The sequence below is a fragment of the Charadrius vociferus genome, unplaced genomic scaffold, assembly GCF_000708025.1.
Source record: "Charadrius vociferus isolate BGI_N301 unplaced genomic scaffold, ASM70802v2 scaffold3060, whole genome shotgun sequence".
NCBI classification, from domain to species: Eukaryota; Metazoa; Chordata; class Aves; order Charadriiformes; family Charadriidae; genus Charadrius; species Charadrius vociferus.
Genome location: NW_009646401.1, coordinates 3,532 through 22,760, shown reverse-complemented (window position 1 = coordinate 22,760; position 19,229 = coordinate 3,532). Strand labels below are relative to the sequence as shown.

Here is a 19,229-nt window from a genome sequence, read left to right as displayed (position 1 = left end):
GTGGCAGCAGCTGCGGCCAAGGTGGACGGGAAGGAGGCAAAGGGCTCGCCTGTTTTCCTGTCTAGAAAGGAGAACAGCTTAGCTGAACTTAAGGAGTCTGGAACAGAATCTAAAAAGGTCATCAAAACTGTTAAATCTGAAAAAGCATCTTCAGATACAGAATTAGTTAATTTACTGTATACGAATGCAGAGACTAAAGCCCCTGCAGAGACAACAAAAATCAAGGCAGAGGAGAACTCTGAGAGGAAGCATCCTGTTCCAGTTAGAGATTCAAAACAGACGGGAACAAAAGACTTGAAGCCTGTAGCAGTGGTAGAGGACCTCCTATCTCCAAAAGAGACAGACACAGCAGAGAAGGAGATTCCACCCCCACTACCCTCAATAAAATCACCTCCTCCACCTCTGCCGACAACCACACCACCACCTCTGACTCCACCATTGCCGCCTTTGCCTCCGTCACCTGCTGTTCCACCTTTGCCACCGTCCCAACTGACTCCCGTTCAGGTCCCTACTTCAGCCCCAACGTCTTTGCCATCTTCTTCCCACCCAAGGACGTCTACTTTATCCTCTCAGGTGAACTCTCAGTCCTCTGTCCAAGTCGCTACAAAAACACAAGTGTCTGTGACGGCTGCTATCCCACACCTGAAAACTTCAACGTTGCCTCCGCTTCCGCTCCCCCCTATTTTAGTTGGGGAAGATGACTTGGATAGGTAAGGTCACACAAGAGCATCCTGTTTGCATTTAAAAGCAAACTGTTGAAATAAACAGATTCTTCTGGTTAGTTTGACAGTTGTGAGCTGATCCTGCAGGGTACGCTGAAGACTGTGCCGCTGGTATAAATGCGTTATTGCACAGCCATTCCTGGTATTGGCCCTGGCAGGTTTTTGTGGGGAGTTTTGTGATCCTGTGCAGGTAGTTACATCTTGTCTCGGTGAGAAAGAGAGGTCTGGCTGCAGCTTTAATGCTGGTTAGTAAAGGTTTCGCATCGCTCTTTGGTCATATTTATTACAGTAATGAAACATGGCTCTGGAATTACACACCCCTTCGTGTTGCAGCCGTTTGCACAGGCTTGTTTTGAAATTGTGTTTTTGTTCAATTCATCCAAAACCATGCACTTAAGTAACAGGAAAGCGATTAACAATTCCAATACAAGAACACAAACCAGAGCTATTTTGGTTCCAAATTCACTGAACGGGCTCACGTGTCAAAGATGGCGTTGGTTTACCTTAAGTATTGTCTTAATTATTGAATAACTAATACAATCCTTCTTTCTTGTTTGTTTGAAAAAGAGTTTAAAAATGAAAGGCTGAAACTGCACCTTGGCTTCTAACAGGAACTTGTCTGAAAAACCTTATCGTGGGGTTTTTTAGTTGGGGGGCAGAAGAGGAGAATGGGACAAAATATCCAAAATGGAGATGGATAAGAAGAAAAAACTCCCTCCCCCCCCCTCTTGTAGCTGTTAGTATGTCATAGTGTTGTTAACATGAGGTCATCGCTGATACTTTTTTTTTCTACTTGATCTGCGGAGCCCGTCGTTCCCTAACAACTTCTGTGTCTCTCCAGCCATCGCTAAATATGTACTAGGTATCTTGTTGGTTAGCGAAGCGTGTTTTTTAATGAATAGTGTGTTACAGGATAGTTATGACTTGATATAATTACCCTGTGGCTGAAGTGAACACAGTATGTTACATATTGTGATTCATTTAATTGATTTTCATGGTTTGTCCTGGTATCGATGTAAATTAGTGTAATGTTGTCACTGCGATCAACATAAAGTTAGGCTTGTGCATGTTTGTTGCCCTTCCTAAGCTGTGTAATGTTCAGCGAATATCTGTTTAGTTTAAATGTATCTGTGATGAGCAGTAGCTTTTAACAGATTGCAGATTTTTTTCCAACTCAAATGCCAATCTAAGCAAGATTCTGCTGCTGTGTTCCCCGATTTCCAAACGCAGAAATTGTGCTGCAAATAATGTCTTTTATTTTTTAGCCGCTCGCACCTGGAGCTCTTTCTTCTTTTCCCACCCAAGTGTGGCTTAATTTTGTAAAAGTGTGTTTTATCTCTGCCATCACTATGAACTTAGGAGTGCAGGCGATAGTACAGCTGGTTGCTTAGCTTAGTAAATGGATTTGCAGTGACTTTTTCCCAATAAAAGGACGGGAAATCCCACTTTGTTTTGCTGAGTCTACTGGCAGTTGCGTATGGCACTGACTCGGTATGGAAGCTCACTCTTAATCAACTGCCTTCGTGTTTATGAGCAGGACTTCTCTTAGACTTTTGTTTCCATATGCTGAGACTGGCAGGATTCAGGTAGAGACTCTTTAACCTTTCTTGAGGCTTTCTGAGCTCTCAAGACTTAATATCTGTCTATAATGCTTTTAGACTTCACAGCAGTCAAGGTGCACTGTGGGTCGCTTCACCTAGCAGGAGATGCAGCGGGAGGAGAGGAAAAGCTGTTTAGGAGCAAGTGGTATAAACTTTGTAGGTGTTTGGTGTCGCGCTCAGGAGTTGCATGCGTTCCTGGGAACTTCTGGTTGACTGTTCACAGCATTAACATAGTTAAAAACGCAGACCTGACTGATCGTATTCCTGTTATTTTAGGGGAGGGATAGAAGCGAGGTAGCTTCTAGCAGACTTTGTTAGGCAGTCGGCGTTTGTACTCTGTCATTTTTCAGCTTGGGCAACTCTGAAGGGTCTGTTTGACTTTCTCACTTTGAAGGAAATGCCTGGTGATATGCCCAAGTGTTCTGGGGGTAATTAAAGTTACAGGAACCAGCTAGCAGCACCAGTGCTGGTATGCAAATAGATTAACTAAGCTGTATGTAACTGAGCACAGATAACAGTGTGTCAGTGAGAAAACAGTAACTCTTCGGTAAGAGGGAGAGAAGGGACCTCCTGGAAGGCTGGGCACCGTGCTTAAACCTACAAACACACCTTCGCTCTTCCCGAGAAGTCTTGCAGAGAAGCTGGCTTTTGACGTGCACCTGGAAGAAGGCTGAATCTCGTTGACAGTCATAGGGCCCAAGCTTAGCATGTACTATTAGATATTTAAATACTATCAGAACAAGTGAATTGCCAATTAGAAGTGGTTTAAACACAAAGTCAAATAAACAACTGCTTTTTTGTTACTGTGAACGTTCAATCTGTAGGAACTGGACATTAGATCAGTGCTTCAAGTATACATGTGAAAGCCATAAAGAAAGCAAAACCGAGTTGATCTGCTCTGTTGGAACAAAGTCTCTTGCCTCCTGTGTGCGGTTGGAGGCCCTGGCTGTCGAGGTCCTGCTTTGGAGAACCTCTTCTGAGGCTCAGCATGGATTCTGCCTTGGCGAAGTGGCCCAGCTGGGTATCGTTCTGCACGTTAACAATTTGCAGTTGCTGGGGGGTGAGCTTCAGCCCATACAGCTCTCCCACTTCTGGTATTTCTAGGACGGGTACTGCTGGTTACAGTGCCCGTTGGTGAATGCTCTCCTCGCAGGTCTAGGCTGGCGTGGTGTGCCGTTCGTTCTGCAGCTGCCTGGTGACTTGTTAGCGGTGGGAGAAGGTTGCTCCCCCATCTCTGACGGAAGACGTCAGAGCTCAGTGCCAGAATAGTGTCCTCCTTTGTCTGGTTCCTTAACTCTATTTCACAAGAGATTTTCGTGCAGATTAGGCAGCGCCTAATCAAAAAAATTGGGAAAATGACCTACTTCCATCACTTCATTTATGTGGAGTTCTCTGTGCTGAAGTGTTAGACCTGGTGATGCTGACAAACAGCAAACCTCCTGCTGGCTGCCCTAAAAACGAACCTTGGAGGGTTGTTGGTATCTCTTAATCTTTTTCTTTTCCTGGAGAAGCGAAGATTTGCCTGGAGAAGAATTCCTGACTGTTCAGACCTAGGAATTCTCCCTGTTGCATCCATGAGAGAGAAATTAGGCTCTGCTTGTGAGACTCTTGCCAGTCTAAACCAAGCTTCTGATGCCATTGGTAATCTGATTTTTATTTTTTTTTTAAAAAAGTCAGCTTTTGGTTTCTCAGCAATATTCCCAAGTTAGAGCTACGCTTCAGCCCTTGCTAAGAAGTTAAAAGTTACTTATGTAGGGAGGCTTAATTCTGGCTTCATATTTATAGTGGTCCTTAACAAGTCATGCATTTAATTTCATTATGATAAATGGACTAAATAGAGGAAGTAAGGGTCGGAAAGTGGGTGCTGGCTGATAACCTGAACTGTCTTACAGGAAACTCAGAATAACTACTTATTTGTGCAAACTGAGCAAGTTCTAGTTGCAGAGAGCTGTGTGTTTATTTGAAGACGTGCATTCAAACCTAACGCTTTTCTCTCCTGATGTATTATCATTGTAAAATTTAAGGCTGTTTGGTTTTATACTTGGCTATGCTGATTTTGGCACTTAAACTTGGGCTCCTAACTTTACATTCTCAAATAGAGGGCTGTTGTCCTACAGTAGACTTTTCTTGTTTAATTGACTGTTGAGTCTGACTTTTGTATTGTATTAACTTTTCGGAGTTTAGTCCAAAAGAGATTCTTCCTCCAAAACCTGTGAAGAAAGACAGAGAGCAGAGACCACGACACTTACTCACGGACCTCCCGCTCCCTCCAGAGCTCCCTGGAGGGGACCCGTCTCCTCCTGACTCCCCGGAACCAAAGGCAGCCACACCACCTCAGCAACCGTTCAAAAAGAGACCAAAGTAAGGCTGGCTTTCTCTTCTTCAGCATTTTTTTTTGTTGTTAGGTTTTCTGTTTCTTCACACAGACATCGGTCTAAGTTTCCAAAGCTTTAAGTCTCAGTGTGTGCCGCAGCGCTCCCAGAAGAGCTGACTGCGTGTCCTGTGCTCCTTCTGGAGACGGTGCTGATGAAAGTGCAGTCATTTTTGAAATGGAACCTGGCAGCTGCTTTGCCAGCTCTCAGCAGCCTCCCCACCATTTACTGGATGGGGAGAACACTTAACGTGCACTTACTTACACGTCTTTAGCCAGATTTGGTTCAGTTTTGTAAATACTTTTGTCCCCAGGCTCGTTTGAGTGCTGTCTGTATTGAGGTGAGTGAAATGTGGAGAAAACGAGTTCATATTTCTTTTTTTTTCTTTTTTCTTACGGTATATTAAGAAAATATAATTTTTTCTGTGAGTCATTTCGTATTTGGGCCACTGACAGCTGAAGGCCACTTGCCCCGTCTATTTGAGGATGAGCAGTACAGCAGTTTGGGCAGAAGAGGAGGTTGTGCAAAGTGTGGGCAAAATGCAGATTAGGCTTCAGGCTCTGTACTGAAGCTGTGACGGATTCTGTTGTCTTCCCCTTTGACTCTTTCAGTGGCAGAAATTGCTGGAGTGTGTCGTATTCGATCTCCAGCCGCATCTACCCTGAAAGCTCTCTCCTCTCTTGGTTTAGCCCATAGCCTGCAGGCCACAGGAACCTCCTGATGTGTATCCCGATGTAAAGCTCGTGGTGCTTCTAGGAATTACTTATTCCCACTAGGAGACAAACGCCTTTTCTTCACGCACAATTGCAGTATTAGTCACGTTGCATGATGTACACAACTTCCCTGATAACAAAATATATGCAGTTGTTGAGGAAGCAAACTGCCTTGGCATTTTGTACACAGGGTGCTAGCTACGCTTTTTTTTTTTAAATAAAAATCAAATGTCCAGTGTTTCTGCGGAAGATTCCAAACGCTGGTTTTCATCCTACTGTAGCATAATTCTCTGGTATTTTTTAGATAAAGATACTGATGTGGTTCTCCTTCAAGGTACTCTCAGTTAAATGTGCGTAATGAGATGTTGGCAGGAGTCTGCGTAGCTGACTGTGCCCGGGGTAGGCTGCAGTGGAGTGGTTCTGCTGCCTCAGTCTCCGGGGTTGAGGTGGCATAATATCCATTCTGCTTGTTCTCCCCACTCTTTGCACTCCTTATTTCCGCAGGAGGAACAAGGTGTTGCTCGTTAGCTGTACGCAGCTGATAAATGCATAACTGAAGGGATCTGATAGCGAGAGTGTTCTGCCTGGGGTGGTTTTAGTATCTGAATGAAATAAAAAAAGTAATATTCCTGTGTAGCAGTGCCTGTGTCCGGAGTAGTTGAGAATATATAGCATAATTCATTAAACTCTACTGAATACTCCGTTGCTAGGAGTGTGAAGTCGGGGCGCCTGACCTTTGCTTTTTGTTTTTAGGGTACAGCTTAACACAGTCGAATGGGCACTTGCGTGCGGGATGGCGGGTGAGGTGGAGCACTGGGATGTCTAACAGTCCCCTTCCCTCTTCCAGAATCTGTTGCCCTCGGTATGGGGAAAGGAGACAGACGGAAAGCGACTGGGGGAAGCGTTGCGTGGACAAGTTTGATATCATTGGGATTATCGGAGAAGGGACATATGGGCAGGTGTACAAAGCCAAGGACAAGGATACAGGTAAGGATGCCAAGTGGGTTCAGACTGATTCTGCTTCTTTAAGGACTTGTTACTGTGGGCGTGCTTAAAACCCGTTCCAGCGTTAGTGGTGTTGCTGGTTAATGACGAATACCTGTAGAACTAGAAACAGCTCCAGCCTTGGAATAAACATCTACATCAGGTGTTTTCAAAAGGGACAAAAGAACAGAAGCTCTGAAGTCCCGGTAAGTGTGAGTTAGTGCCCAGCTGCCCTCTCTGCTTGTGGAGTCGTGTGCCCTGTGTGTACGGTTTGTCACGTGGCCCGATGGTCGTGGTAGGTATAACTACGGGCCGACTCAAGTCCTGCTTTTTCAACGTGCCTTTGGCAGACTGTACTGTAGCAGAGCTTGTGAAAGGGGCTGCAGGGGTTTCCGGGGTAAATTTATGTTCACCTGCGCGACTCTGCTCTGAAGCAGGGTAGGAGGAGCACTGGTGTCATCTGTCTTGAGTTGTTGGTGTGATAACTTCTGACGGGGCCACGTAACAAAGATTAGTAGGGTGGTAACTAAAGCTGCTTCTGCTGTTTCTTGGTGGATATTGGCTGTGCTCATAGCTGCTTTCAACTTCCCCCTGGAAACCCGCAGAGTTGTTAGCAGTGGTGTGCGCAGAGGCTTTGACGCTGGCTCGTTCTGGCAGGTGAATTGGTGGCTCTCAAGAAGGTGCGACTGGACAATGAAAAGGAAGGTTTCCCCATCACGGCCATCCGCGAGATCAAAATCCTTCGGCAGCTGATCCACCGCAGTGTTGTTAACATGAAGGAAATTGTCACAGACAAACAAGATGCACTGGATTTCAAGAAGGACAAAGGTAGTATTTGCTGCAGGGTGTGGTTTCAATTAGCCAAAGAGGTGATGCAACTCCATTTGTTTATTGTTTAGTGTAAAACTGAAAATCTAAACTCTGGTGTAGATTTTCTTTTTTTCATTCCTCCTTGATACATAGTTCCAGCAAGTTTGGCGTCTGGATTTGGCCTTACATCAAAGGATAGATTCCAGTTACAATGAGTTGTCGCACTGCAGAGCAGAGGTAGACACAGGCTTAAAATAATGCATTGCATTCCTGTAGAGCCGCAAAAGAGCAGTCTTTTTTTAAAAAAAAAAAAAAAAAAAGCAAGCCTTTACAGGGTCACTTTTAACACTGATTAGTGCCAACAAACTTCCCAGTTGGAAAACTTTGTCCTCTGCCATTGTGGAAGAAAGGTGTTACAGCATCCCGGTAGCTGTTGTTTGGAGGCTTCCCCTCCATGAGAGAGAAGGGGACAATGTGAATATCAGTTTAAGCCAAACATAGCAGTAGTCTCTTAAACTAGAGTGAAAGAAGAACAAAATTGGATGGGTAAATGTGATCAGTATTTCAAAGGAATTCATTTTGGGGGGTGTATTTTGATTTCACATGCTCAGCTCGATACGCTAGAGGGGCTACTTAGTTTTTCAGTTCTGTCCTCCCCTCAAGGAAAAACACTTCTTTCAGGATGCTTACCAAGCCTTAAGTATCACAAGACTCTGTTAGAGAACACACCAACAGAACCACACTGAACAGTGCACAAAAAGATGTTTCAACGATTGAATCTACTTTCATTCTTTCTTTTCCTCAGTCTCTCCTCTTGTCTTAAATCGCTTCTCTTTATCATACCAGGTGCCTTTTACCTTGTGTTTGAGTACATGGACCATGACCTAATGGGGCTGCTAGAATCTGGCTTGGTACATTTCTCAGAGGACCATATCAAGTCTTTCATGAAACAGTTAATGGAGGGTCTGGATTATTGTCACAAAAAGAATTTCCTTCATCGAGATATTAAGTGCTCCAACATCTTATTGAACAACAGGTAACTGGGGAGTGGATACGGTCCTGTCCGAGCTCTTGCCCGTGCTCTCCCTGGGTTCAGCTGAGAGCACGTAGTTGTTGTCTTCGCCCTGGGTATGCTTTGGGGCCGGAGGTGTTGATTCACTGTAGGAATACAGCCCTGTGTGTTTCCACCGGTGGTGTGAGGGGTGCTTATAATTAAGCAGTACCTTTCCTGGGTGCTGCTGGCTGAGAACACAGCTCCTGCTGGAAGGGAGAACAGCCCTAATAACCTTCTGCTTAACTTGCTGGTGGTGGCAGGCTCTCTGCGTGAGGCCCTCTGCTCACCGTTTTGTAGCTCCTTACAGTTAACTTTCTTTCGTGGTGAGTTGAAGTAAATGGGTCTCTGTGTACTCTTGGTCTCCATGGTATTTTGGCAAAAATACTGTTTATTGGAAGTGTTTGTATGTAGAGAAACCATTGAGGGTTAAGGTAGGAAGTAGCAATTCTCCCTGAATGCTCTCTCCCCTCCAGATAGCAATGTTTGGCAGTAAGGTGGTTGATCACAGAATACATAACAATTATTCATTTGCTGTTAATTCTCAAGTCTTTACCTGGATACCCATAAGAAAACTTTGAGCCTGTGAGAATAATACTGCGCATAACTGCATCCATGTGTCTGGATATCCAGCTGAAAAATTTCACTGGGACGTTGGTCTGTTGGGAAGGGTTTGTGACAGAGATGAGGCTGAATTATTACTTACTGGTGTTTTCCCCGTTTCTTTGAAGCATTAAATAGGGTTTGAGAAATTAAGACTGGCATATCCAAAAGTAATTACTGCAAACATTGCATTATTGGGCTTTTCTACTGCACGGGGGGATTTTGTTACCTTTTACTTCTTGCAGCATGTGAGCTTAGCTGGGATTCAAACCAGCAACTGTTTTTTGTCTTTCAGTGGGCAAATTAAACTTGCAGATTTTGGACTCGCCCGACTCTACAGCTCAGAGGAGAGGTGAGGCATAGCAGGGCAGAGAAGGGGGAAATGGTTTACGTAGGTGGGATGAGCACCTTCTTAATATCTGCACAGTCTCTTCACTTGGAAGTCCTGGCATTGCCTGAGAAATTATTTCCAGTGGAAGTGGTATAACACAGCTCCAGCTGTCGGAAAAATATCCTCCTGGCTGGTATTAATAGTTGTCCATTAGACAAACCAGCTGATAAGGAACCAAAACACCTTCTCTGCTTGCTGTGGACCTGCCATGGACCACGTTTTGCTCTGAGATCAGTCACTGTTCAGTCGCGGCAGCCTGCTACCACCTGTTGCAGGTCAGAATTGTTCAGGCTTGGGTACCTACAAGCTACTGCCTAGAGCACGCAGGCAGACCTGTAAAATCTGTGTTACCTCCTCATCTTTAATTAACTCAGGCAGGTGCTGTGGAAGTCTAGACCCTTGAAAGCCCACTGGTTCTGCTTGTGTGCCTAACTCTGCTGTTTGAAAGTAATAAATACAGTTCGTAAGGGTTTTGTGGCTCTTGTCATCAATTTACACTTGTATCTTCCATTCCAGCCGTCCATACACAAATAAAGTCATTACATTATGGTATCGACCTCCAGAATTGCTGCTAGGTGAGGAGCGTTACACACCAGCCATAGATGTGTGGAGCTGTGGGTAAGTGTGTGGTTTGTATCGTCTGTTGTTTGGGCTGTGAACATCAGCACGTGAATAGAGTAGTTCTAACGGAAGGTAGTCTTTGAGTTGTGCTGATTTCTGAAACTGTGTCTAGTCCAGCTGGGCAAAGTGTGTTGTGATAGTGTAGGAATACTTTCAAAATTCTGTGCTTTGAGGAAATAGGCGTGTGTCACCTAACTAAAACTATAGTATTTAGTGAAAACTCCAAGAATGAGACTTTTCTTGGTGTTGACATGTGAGAGCATAAAAGGTATTTGTTCTTACTGGTTCAAAACCAAACCAACCAACCTTTGATAATGATGTCCCATTAAGATCAGAAGGGGTGACAAGCTTAATCTGCTGGCCATGGCTTTAGTGTATGGTTTTAACGACCTAATAGTTTTTCTGTAACCTCTTTAGATTGTTCTGTTTGTCACCTAATTTTTTCAGCTAAATCTAGGAAACATTTTAAAGTAGAGATCTCAGGTTTCGAATAGCGTAGGGAGCCTCATGAACAGGAGGGGTCTGGGCAGTTTGAAGACAAAGATGGAACATATTCCAAGTGATTCAGAACCAGAGTGTGGAGGATGCAGCCTTCAGAACTGGGGCTGCATTTCCCAAAATGCGTACTTCCCATTGTGATACTCGCACGTAAACTTTCAGCAGAGCTTAGTCTACCAACAAAAAGGTTTGTAAAAGTCAGGCCCTGCTAATTACTTCTGGAAACTCCGGCCACGAGGTCCAGTTGCTGTTCAAATGTGCCAAATGAGCAGCTCCAGCAGACAGGTGCCTGTATCAGCCCACAGCTATATTTGGCGCTGATTGTCATTCCTGCCAGAAGGTTTAAGGGTCGATGTTAAGGACTGAATGAGTCAGACTTGTCCCCTCTCTCCTTCTCTTCTTTCCTTTCCAGCTGTACAACTGTAGTGTGTGTGTACAAACGTGTGTGTAAGGCTATATCCTGTGCTTGGCAGTGACAAACAGTGAGCTCCTGGCAGCTGAGGATAGTTTGGCCCAACAGATACCTCTCAGTAAAGCTGAAAGGATAAATGGGCTGAATCTGGAGGAAAACGAGATGCCTGGCCGTTTTTTCTCATCATGCTATTGACACGTCCTCCTTTCCCCGCAAAGAGTTAAAGCGGGAAGCCTATGACATGTTAACAGCCTACTGGTGAATGTTATTTCCCAGCTGTGCAGAACTGGTGACTCTGTACACATAGGTTAGTTTGTCAGTTCTCAACTACAAGCCCTGATGCAAATAACTCTCCTCGGGCAAACCTGCTTCTGAACAGAAATGCTGCAGTGTTCAAACGATCATCCCAAGGGTTTGCTGTCATGACCTCTTGCTTTTCCTCTTTCCAGCTGTATCCTCGGGGAACTGTTTACAAAGAAGCCTATTTTTCAAGCCAATCTGGAACTGGCTCAGCTTGAATTAATCAGGTAAAGCATTGCACATGCATGCCTATGAGAAGAGGTACTGCAGAAACTGCTCATGCACACAGTCTCTGTGTTATAAGAGCCCTCTTTCTCTAATCTGCCTGCAAAATAGGGCGAGCAAATGACTGTAACTGCAGATGTGAATAGTTAGGCATCTCCGTGTCCATGCCTACCATCAAGTGTGTGGTTGCTAATGTATGCACCCTCAGTAAACTTTGCTGCTGTTAGTTGAGTGCAAAAATCATGAAGCTAAACTACCTCTCACACTGAAAATTCATTGTGTTGAATGCTTTATAAACTCCAGGTAAGCATTTTTCCTCTTCCTGATGCCTTCTTTTTAACCCGAGGGCTATCTAATCTTCATTGAAGTGTATCCAGACCTACAGTATTGGTACACAAAGCTGCTTAGGAAGGACATGTTTTCGCTGGGGTTGGTGGCTCTTCTCCTCCTAGCTGCGTTTCACCTGCTGATTGTACTCTGCTGTTCTGGTTCGCAGCCGGCTCTGCGGGAGCCCCTGTCCAGCGGTGTGGCCAGATGTCATCAAGTTGCCCTACTTCAACACTATGAAACCGAAGAAGCAATACCGAAGGCGTCTGCGTGAGGAGTTCTCCTTGTGAGTATTATTAGCAGAGAGGATAAGGGGCTGTGTGTGGGGGTTATGGCCTTCTCTTACGTTGGGCGACTTGTCTTGCTGTCCTTTGGCTCTAGTCTACCTGGCAGCATAAAGCAGTGGTTCCCCTTCTTGCCCTCTGCCCTTGGGCAGCCCTCTCCAGGAGGGCTTCTCCCATCTGGGGAAGGCTGGAATGGGGTCACTGTCCCCTTTCTAAATATCTGATCTGCTGCGGGTGCCTTCCGGAGGGGTTCCCTGCCTCTGCGTGCTCGTGACACTTGTAGCTATGGTCTGCGGTCTGCAGCTGGAAAGCACACCTGACAGTGTGGGGTTCTCGGTGCTGAGGCTGACGCTGCAGAGATGTGCTCTCTGGGCGGGGAGGACAGTATGAGTGATAATCTTGTGGGATTTGTAGCAGAGTTGCTCTTCGTAAATGGCAAAAATTAGACTGAAAGTATCACGTAACTGATGGCTGTTCCGTTGATGTCTTTGAGCTGCTGCATCACGTAGTAATAAATTTTGACTGCAGGGATTTCTCTTAAGCTTGAGGTGTTTCTCTGAAAGTCAGCTTCTCCCCCTGGTCCGAGCAACCCCTTAACTCAGCCGTATTTCCAACTCTGCGCAGCATTCCTTCGTCTGCTCTCGACCTGCTGGACCACATGCTGACGCTGGACCCCGGCAAGCGCTGCACAGCAGAACAGGCGCTGCAGAGTGACTTCCTTAAGGATGTTGACCTCAGCAAAATGGCACCTCCAGAGTAAGTTCCAGCTGGCACCCTCCACCGCAGTGGGCTCTCTGCTAATGAGCTTTGGGAAGGAGCCACTGGCTTGGCTGTGGGTTGGGGTTTTTTTTTTTTCAGTCAGTATTAAGTTATTTCTGTTTGGTTTTTTTTCGCGACTCTGCCCTTGCATTCTGTCATATGGCTGAGAAAACAGCTCTTCCTGTGCTGTTAGTTTCCTGCTGGCTTTATAAAGCTCAGTTTAATGCTTGTAAGATGTTGTAAAACTCTGTTGGAAGATGGGTAGCATGTAGTATAGCCCTGTCCTCTGTGCCCTGGAGAACTGACCAGGCCCCACTTATGTTGCTTGTTAATTGACTGAAGAGTGGCTGTTGAGCAGTGTCGCGCTGTCTGCAGCTCTTTTTTCCCCGCTCCAGTCAAGCAGGTTACAAAACTCTGCTGTAGCTGCTTTGCGTGCAAGTGTGGCAGTATCTTTTGAGATTCCCATTTCCTTCAGAGTTACTAATGGCAGCTGCTTTCTTAAAGCCACCAGACTCAAAGCTCGGTGGACTTGTGTTCGTTGCAGCTTATGTGCATTGTAGCTAACCCTGTCCATTCGAGGGTGACATCCCAGAGCAAGTTAAGTGATGCACATGCGATTACACTGCCTTTCCTGGGTTTAAGACTCTTCTCCCTTCTTGGTTTAATAGTATGGTTGCATTCAGAGGAACAGTTGTGTTTCTCTTATGGCATGAATAGATTTCTGTGGTCTTTGAGGATTAGATGGGTTTTCTTGCTGTGTGTCTTAACTGTGAAGTGTTCTCTTCCAGCCTTCCCCACTGGCAGGATTGCCACGAGCTGTGGAGCAAGAAACGCCGACGGCAGCGGCAAAGCGGGATTGCAGTGGAGGAGCCACCGTTATCAAAAGTTTCTCGGAAAGAAACTACCTCTGTTACAAGCACAGACACTGTCAAAAACAACAGCAGTCCTGTGCACCCACAGCCTGCCCAGCTCAAAACAGAGGCTGGTACTGGAGATGCAGTAGGTCAGTGCCCCGTCTGGCCTGGAAAAGGCTCCTCCTGACGTGTTACCTCGCTGGTCTGGGTGTGGGAGGCTGATGTTCATTTTCAAGCCAGTCTGGTTCTTTCACCTTTATTTCTGCAGAAAGGGCATTCCAGAATCTTCCTATCCTGATTTGTGGGGTTTTTTTTCTTTTTCTCTTTTATTTTTTTCTCTGCTGTGGGAACGATTGGCTGCAGAGCGTTCTGGCTGGCCTTCAGGAGTCGCTCGCTGATGAGCTGACTATGAATTTGTTCTATGAGTTATAATATGGGTTCTGAAACATGCTTTCACGGAGAATAACGAAAGGAGTTGAGTCACTTAAGCCAGCGAAGTAGCAGATAATGGGCTGGAAGGTACAGCCATGTAAAGGGTGTGAAAATGAGCTGAAGTTTGATCTTGTTGATCAGATTATATAAAGATAAGGCGTGGGATGTAACAGACCGGTGAGCAAAAGTGTACATTTTTGCACTTTTGCTTCTTGTAAAAAAAAAAAAAAAGATGACTTGGTCATAAAGACTTGCTGGACCAGGACTTGTGCACTGTTTCCAAAACTGTCACCAACCCTTTGGTGTGTAGAAAATAGCTGGAGGAGCGGTATTCTGATAACGGGGAATGTAGAGAGATACAAAGCTGCCCCGACCACGCTGATTGTTCTGTGGAAGCCTTATAAAAACCCAGATATGGGCTAAAGCTTCCTTTGTGTCAAATGTTGTACTGACAAGTAACAAGGCAGACAGTTCTTGCTCCAGGGAACGCGTGATCCATGTGTTCAGTGCAACATGGCAGATGGACAAAAGGTGGTGGTTGGATGAACAAACAGCTGAGGAAAGTGAGTGTCACGTTCTTGGTTGCCTACCAGCAAGAGGAGCTTAATTTTAAGTTTCTAAAACCAAACCTTTGCACCCTTCTTCCCAAAAAGTTTGACTTACAAAGTCAGTGTCAGTGTGAAGGTGGCACCCTTGTCACTTGTCACTCAGGAGGTTCTGCTCCAGCGTGGTGCAAAGGGAGGTGATGCCACTCAAGGGTTGTGTTTTAGACTAACCTGGATACTTGCAGGTCAGGACAGAGCCCTCTGTGATCCCGGGCCGGCTTTCGGCAAGGAATTGCCTTCTGCTCGACCTAATTTCTTTTGCTGCGTCAGTGGAACACACCCTTCCCCTATCCCAAACAGCAGCTTAGCTCCATCCCGGGAAACCTGCTTTCCAGGGCAGGAGGGAGAGCTTTTGGTCCGCGGAGTGCTGTGGGGGCCTGGGAGGGGCTGCGCTGCTGTCGGACTCGTTGCTCTGATTGCCACTGGGGTGGGCTGAGGGTTTCCCACCTTCATCGCGCGTCCTCGGATGTGCTGACGTAACCGGCAGTGTCCTTGCTCACCAGTCCGGTGCTGGGGATGCCCTGGGTTAGCTAACTGAGCAATGGGGAGCTTTGGCTCAACTGAGCTGACTTTAAGGAGCGGTTGTGTCGGTAGATTTGAGGGGGCGGTGAAGAAGTGTCTCTCAGTGGCCAACAGAGCAGTTTCCGGCTGCAGCCTCGGGCGAGTGCAGTGTGCGCGCAGTACCACGGGGTGCTGCTGCAGTGCTGCTCAGAGCTGATCGCAGTCTGGAGGGGGCAAGTGGATGGTGGAAATCTGAGCAAACTGTCCTGGAATCCTCCTCCTGGAGCCTCCATGTCTTCCCCCGGCGTGGGGACGGGGAGAAGAGGTGTTCGTCGGTATGTGCACTGTCACGATAACAAACCAAGGTGACGTAGCTTTGCCTAACCTGCCTGTGATGCTGTTTGTGTTTCCTGCAGGCCTTGGAGAAATCACCCAGCAGCTGAATCAGAGCGAACTAGCCGTTTTACTGAACTTGCTGCAGAGCCAGACTGATCTGAGTGTCCCACAGATGGCCCAGCTGTTGAACGTACACTCTAACCCAGAGATGCAGCAGCAGCTGGAGGCTCTCAACCAGTCCATCAACGCTCTGACAGAAGCCACAACTCAGCAGCATGAGTCTCAGGCAGCGGCAGCAGCGGAGGAACCCGTAGAAGAGCCACCTGCGGAGGCCCAGCTACCGGAGGAGCAGGCGACTCCGGAAACAGCCAGCGCTCAGGGAGATATGCAGAATGTGCTGGCCGTTCTGCTGAGTCAGCTGATGAAGAGCCAGGAGCCCGTCATGCCGCTGGAGGAGAGCAACGGGGAGAAGAGCAGTGAGCAACGGGGGCCAAGGAAAACCCCGACGTCGCATCCGGAAGAAAGTACAGGTAAATAGTCATGATGACCGTTGCTTGTGCATCTTGGATGCCGTGCACTTGTTTGAACAATTAAAGTATTCCGTATGAGTACCTCTAGTTCAAGCGCAGCCGGGAGGAACCGAGACGTTCGAGTGTTGTGGCAGAGGGCGGCAGGGGGGTGGGTGGGAGGAGGAAAGGTGCTGGAATGTGGTCCAGGCTCAGATTTCAAGACTGAGAAAGACCCCCGACCCGTTCCCTGCGGTAAGTGCTGGACTGCTCAGGAGGCTTTAACAACTGTGAAAAGCCAAAGCACAAAAATACATCTCTGCTTCGTGTCTCCAAAGCACGTGAAACCCATTAGGGCTCCGCTGCGAATGGGTCAGTGAAGACTAAAGGTTTTCTTCCGAAAAAGCAAAAGGGAACCTTGGAGGGTCAGTTCTTCCTCTAATAGCCCTAGTCATCAGTTACGCATGCAGGTAGTGGTTTTGCACGGGATGTTGGATCTCTGTGGATTTTCCCATCTTATTGTTTGTCCCAACTCCCTTTTTCACCGTTCTCTTCCAGCCCTCTCCAAAAAAAAAAAAGTGCAGAGATTATTTTAAAGAACATGAGACCTGAAATACTGGAGAGTGCTGGAAGGGAGGGATGGTGGCAGCTGTGTACGTAAGATTTGTGCATCCGGCTGCGGTGTGCCTGGTCATACGTAGGGTTGATTTTCAGAAGTGCTGAAATTCAGAGCAGCTTGTGAAGTTGAGTCGAACGGCTGGTTCTTGTAGAGCGAGTAAGAGGCATGTTTAAAAGACCTGATTGTATCGGTGAACTCTTGGATTTCCTTTCCAAAGGTGAGTGTAAATGTCTCCATGTCTTTTGTTTCTGTTGATTTTTCTTGAATTATTAGCAACATCCTGTGACGACCTCACCAAATTCTAGAAGCGCCTCCTGAGTATGTCTCAGACTCTCCGGGGAGCCTCTTTTGGCCCGATACACAACTCCTCTGCAATGTAGCTGAACGTGCTGTGTTCTCGTGCCTTCAACACACCCGCCCACCACAAGCCAGTTGTGATCGTGCTTTTTTTTTTTTTTTTGCCCTAGTACTGGAAGATAACTAGGTTATTGTAGAGCAGATTCAATTAAATAACGTTGTTCTCTGTTTATAATTATTTTAAATGATATGCTGTCCCCAAATCAGCTTGGTTTTAAGATTACCTGAAGATTGTTTTCTGGATTTAAATACAATCTAGTTTTAAAGTGGACTGACTGATACGGGTGGAGGGGTGGTCCTGGAAGACTACTGGTTCTCACAATAAAGTTTGACCTTTTTAATAACCAGTTTTGCAAATGATTTGAGGATCTGATTGCAACAAGGTGTTCGTGGCCTCTTACGTCATCGCCAGTAATAACTTTAATCCTCCACGTAGCCGATCCTTTTGCCGGTGAGCGAGGTGGAGTCAGTTCAGTTGTGTTGGAGGCAGGACTGGTTTGGTGAGCGGAGCCGGCACGCGAGGCGCCGGCAGCGGGTCGGGTCCTGCGGGGAGCTCGTCCTCCCTTTCTGTGGCGGCACTTGGAGCCCTGGCACTGCCTTAGCGCCGCTCGCGCCTTTCCCACCGCTGAACGCGGCTGCTTTGTTCTTCCCGCCTCAAAAGCGGCGCCCCAAAGTAGTGAGAGCGCGGGGATGGTGGTGGGAGGGTGAAGGGTGCTTCTGTCCTTGCTGGAGGGGTCCTTTTGAAACCAGTCCTTGTGACTTCAGGTCTGATTTGGGGGTGGGATGGGATGGGGGGGGCAAAACAGGGCAGTCTACGTTACACGCAAATATTTGTGGGTTGAGATGGTTTTGGATTGTGCTTTGTAAAAGGGTCAGAAACCAGAACAAAGAGGGGAGACGAGAGGGCAAACCTCCTCCCTCCAGTCTGTCGCGGGTGCTGGCAGGATCTGGTAGGGCTGGGGCTGGGGTTGGGGTTTGTGGGTTGGTTTTTTTTGTTTTCCAAAGTAGAGCATCAGGGCCACGCTCCATCAGTATGCAGCTGCCGGTGAGCCTGGTACCGGCGCGGTAGGGCACGGCGTCCCTCTGCAGCGGGAGACCCCGCTTTCGGGGAACACGTGCCTCACGTGGCTCCACATCTGCCTCCCGCTCGGCGTTAGCCTTTGATCCGAGAGCGGGAATTCCCTCCACGGGTGCCCATGTGTTAGGACAGCTGTTGCTGACTAGTTGGGAGCGTGGGGGACGGGGCGAGTGCGGGGAAAACGTTAATGAACGTGTGCATTGATCTTGGAACGAATGCCAGCTCTTAAAACTCTCCGCCTCTTTCCCGGCGCATCCTAGAGAGCGGACTGTCTCGGTAGGCTGTTTGGTTCTTTCTTTTTTTTTTTTTTTGTATGAATGTGTTTTTAATATCTGTTCACGTGATGTTTTAAGATGCTGTTTAAAAGAATTACCCCTTCCACAGCATGTCCTCCTCGCATTCTCCCACCAGAGAAGAGACCCCCTGAGCCTCCTGGACCGCCGCCGCCGCTGCCTCTGTCCGAAGGCGATCTCTCCAGCGCAGCCCAAGAGTTGAACCCGGCTGTGACGGCTGCGCTGCTGCAGCTCTTTTCCCAGCAAGAAGCGGAGTCGCTCGGCCAGACCACGCACGAACACCAAGCCTCGAGAGCGGCGGACTACGGCAGGTCCCACTCCTCCAGGACTTACAGCGCCGAGGGCTCAGAGGGGGGATTTGGTGCCGAGGAGCTGAATTCGGGCCAGACGCTACTAGAACCCTCTGCCCAGCCTCTGGGGAAAAGCAGGACCTTCTTGGGCTCCGTGAGCCACCTTGGGGAGACGAGCAATTACCAGGGCACAGGATCTGTCCAGTTTCCAGGGGACCAGGACCTCCGCTTCGCCAGAGTCCCCGTCGCCATACACTCGGTCGGGCAATCTTTTACGAAAGCCGAGGGGAGCAACAACACGCTGGTACATCCAGAGGCCAAAATTCAAAACTACGGCGAGCTGGGACCGGGGACGGCCGGTTCCAGCGGGGCAGGAACAGGTCATAACTGGGGTGCCCCAACCCAGGCGACTTCTTCTTACGGGAAGGCGTACCGTGGGCCCGGCAGAGTGCCTCCGCGGGGGGGACGGGGCAGAGGGGTTCCTTACTGAGAGATGCGCCTTTCGCGCCGGTCCTGCCCTCCCTCGCCTCGCCACCTTTAGCGACATGACTTTTCTTTTTGGTTTTTTTTTTTGTTTGGGTTTTTTTGGGGTTTTTTTTTTTTTTTTTTGGCCAGAGCAAGGTCTCGTCTGCATTTCAGCTGCTGCAAAGCTCCCTCTTGTATTCCTTGCTAGGCTGCCGGCGGG

At 47.5% G+C, this 19,229-nt stretch overlaps 1 protein-coding gene across 1 annotated transcript in view; it reads left to right on the top strand.

Moving 5' to 3' along the window:
- Positions 1-19,034, top strand: part of CDK12 (cyclin-dependent kinase 12) — a 26,430-nt gene extending 7,396 nt beyond the window's left edge. The window contains 13 exon segments of the mRNA XM_009894523.1: positions 1-710; positions 4,508-4,684; positions 6,256-6,395; positions 7,050-7,220; positions 8,049-8,238; positions 9,152-9,208; positions 9,764-9,865; positions 11,228-11,305; positions 11,800-11,916; positions 12,539-12,670; positions 13,462-13,676; positions 15,482-15,931; positions 18,373-19,034. The exon segment at positions 1-710 is cut by the window's left edge and continues 18 nt beyond it. Of these exon segments, the coding sequence (XP_009892825.1) occupies positions 1-710; positions 4,508-4,684; positions 6,256-6,395; positions 7,050-7,220; positions 8,049-8,238; positions 9,152-9,208; positions 9,764-9,865; positions 11,228-11,305; positions 11,800-11,916; positions 12,539-12,670; positions 13,462-13,676; positions 15,482-15,931; positions 18,373-19,034 (3,201 nt within the window).
- Positions 19,035-19,229: the final 195 nt, after the last annotated feature.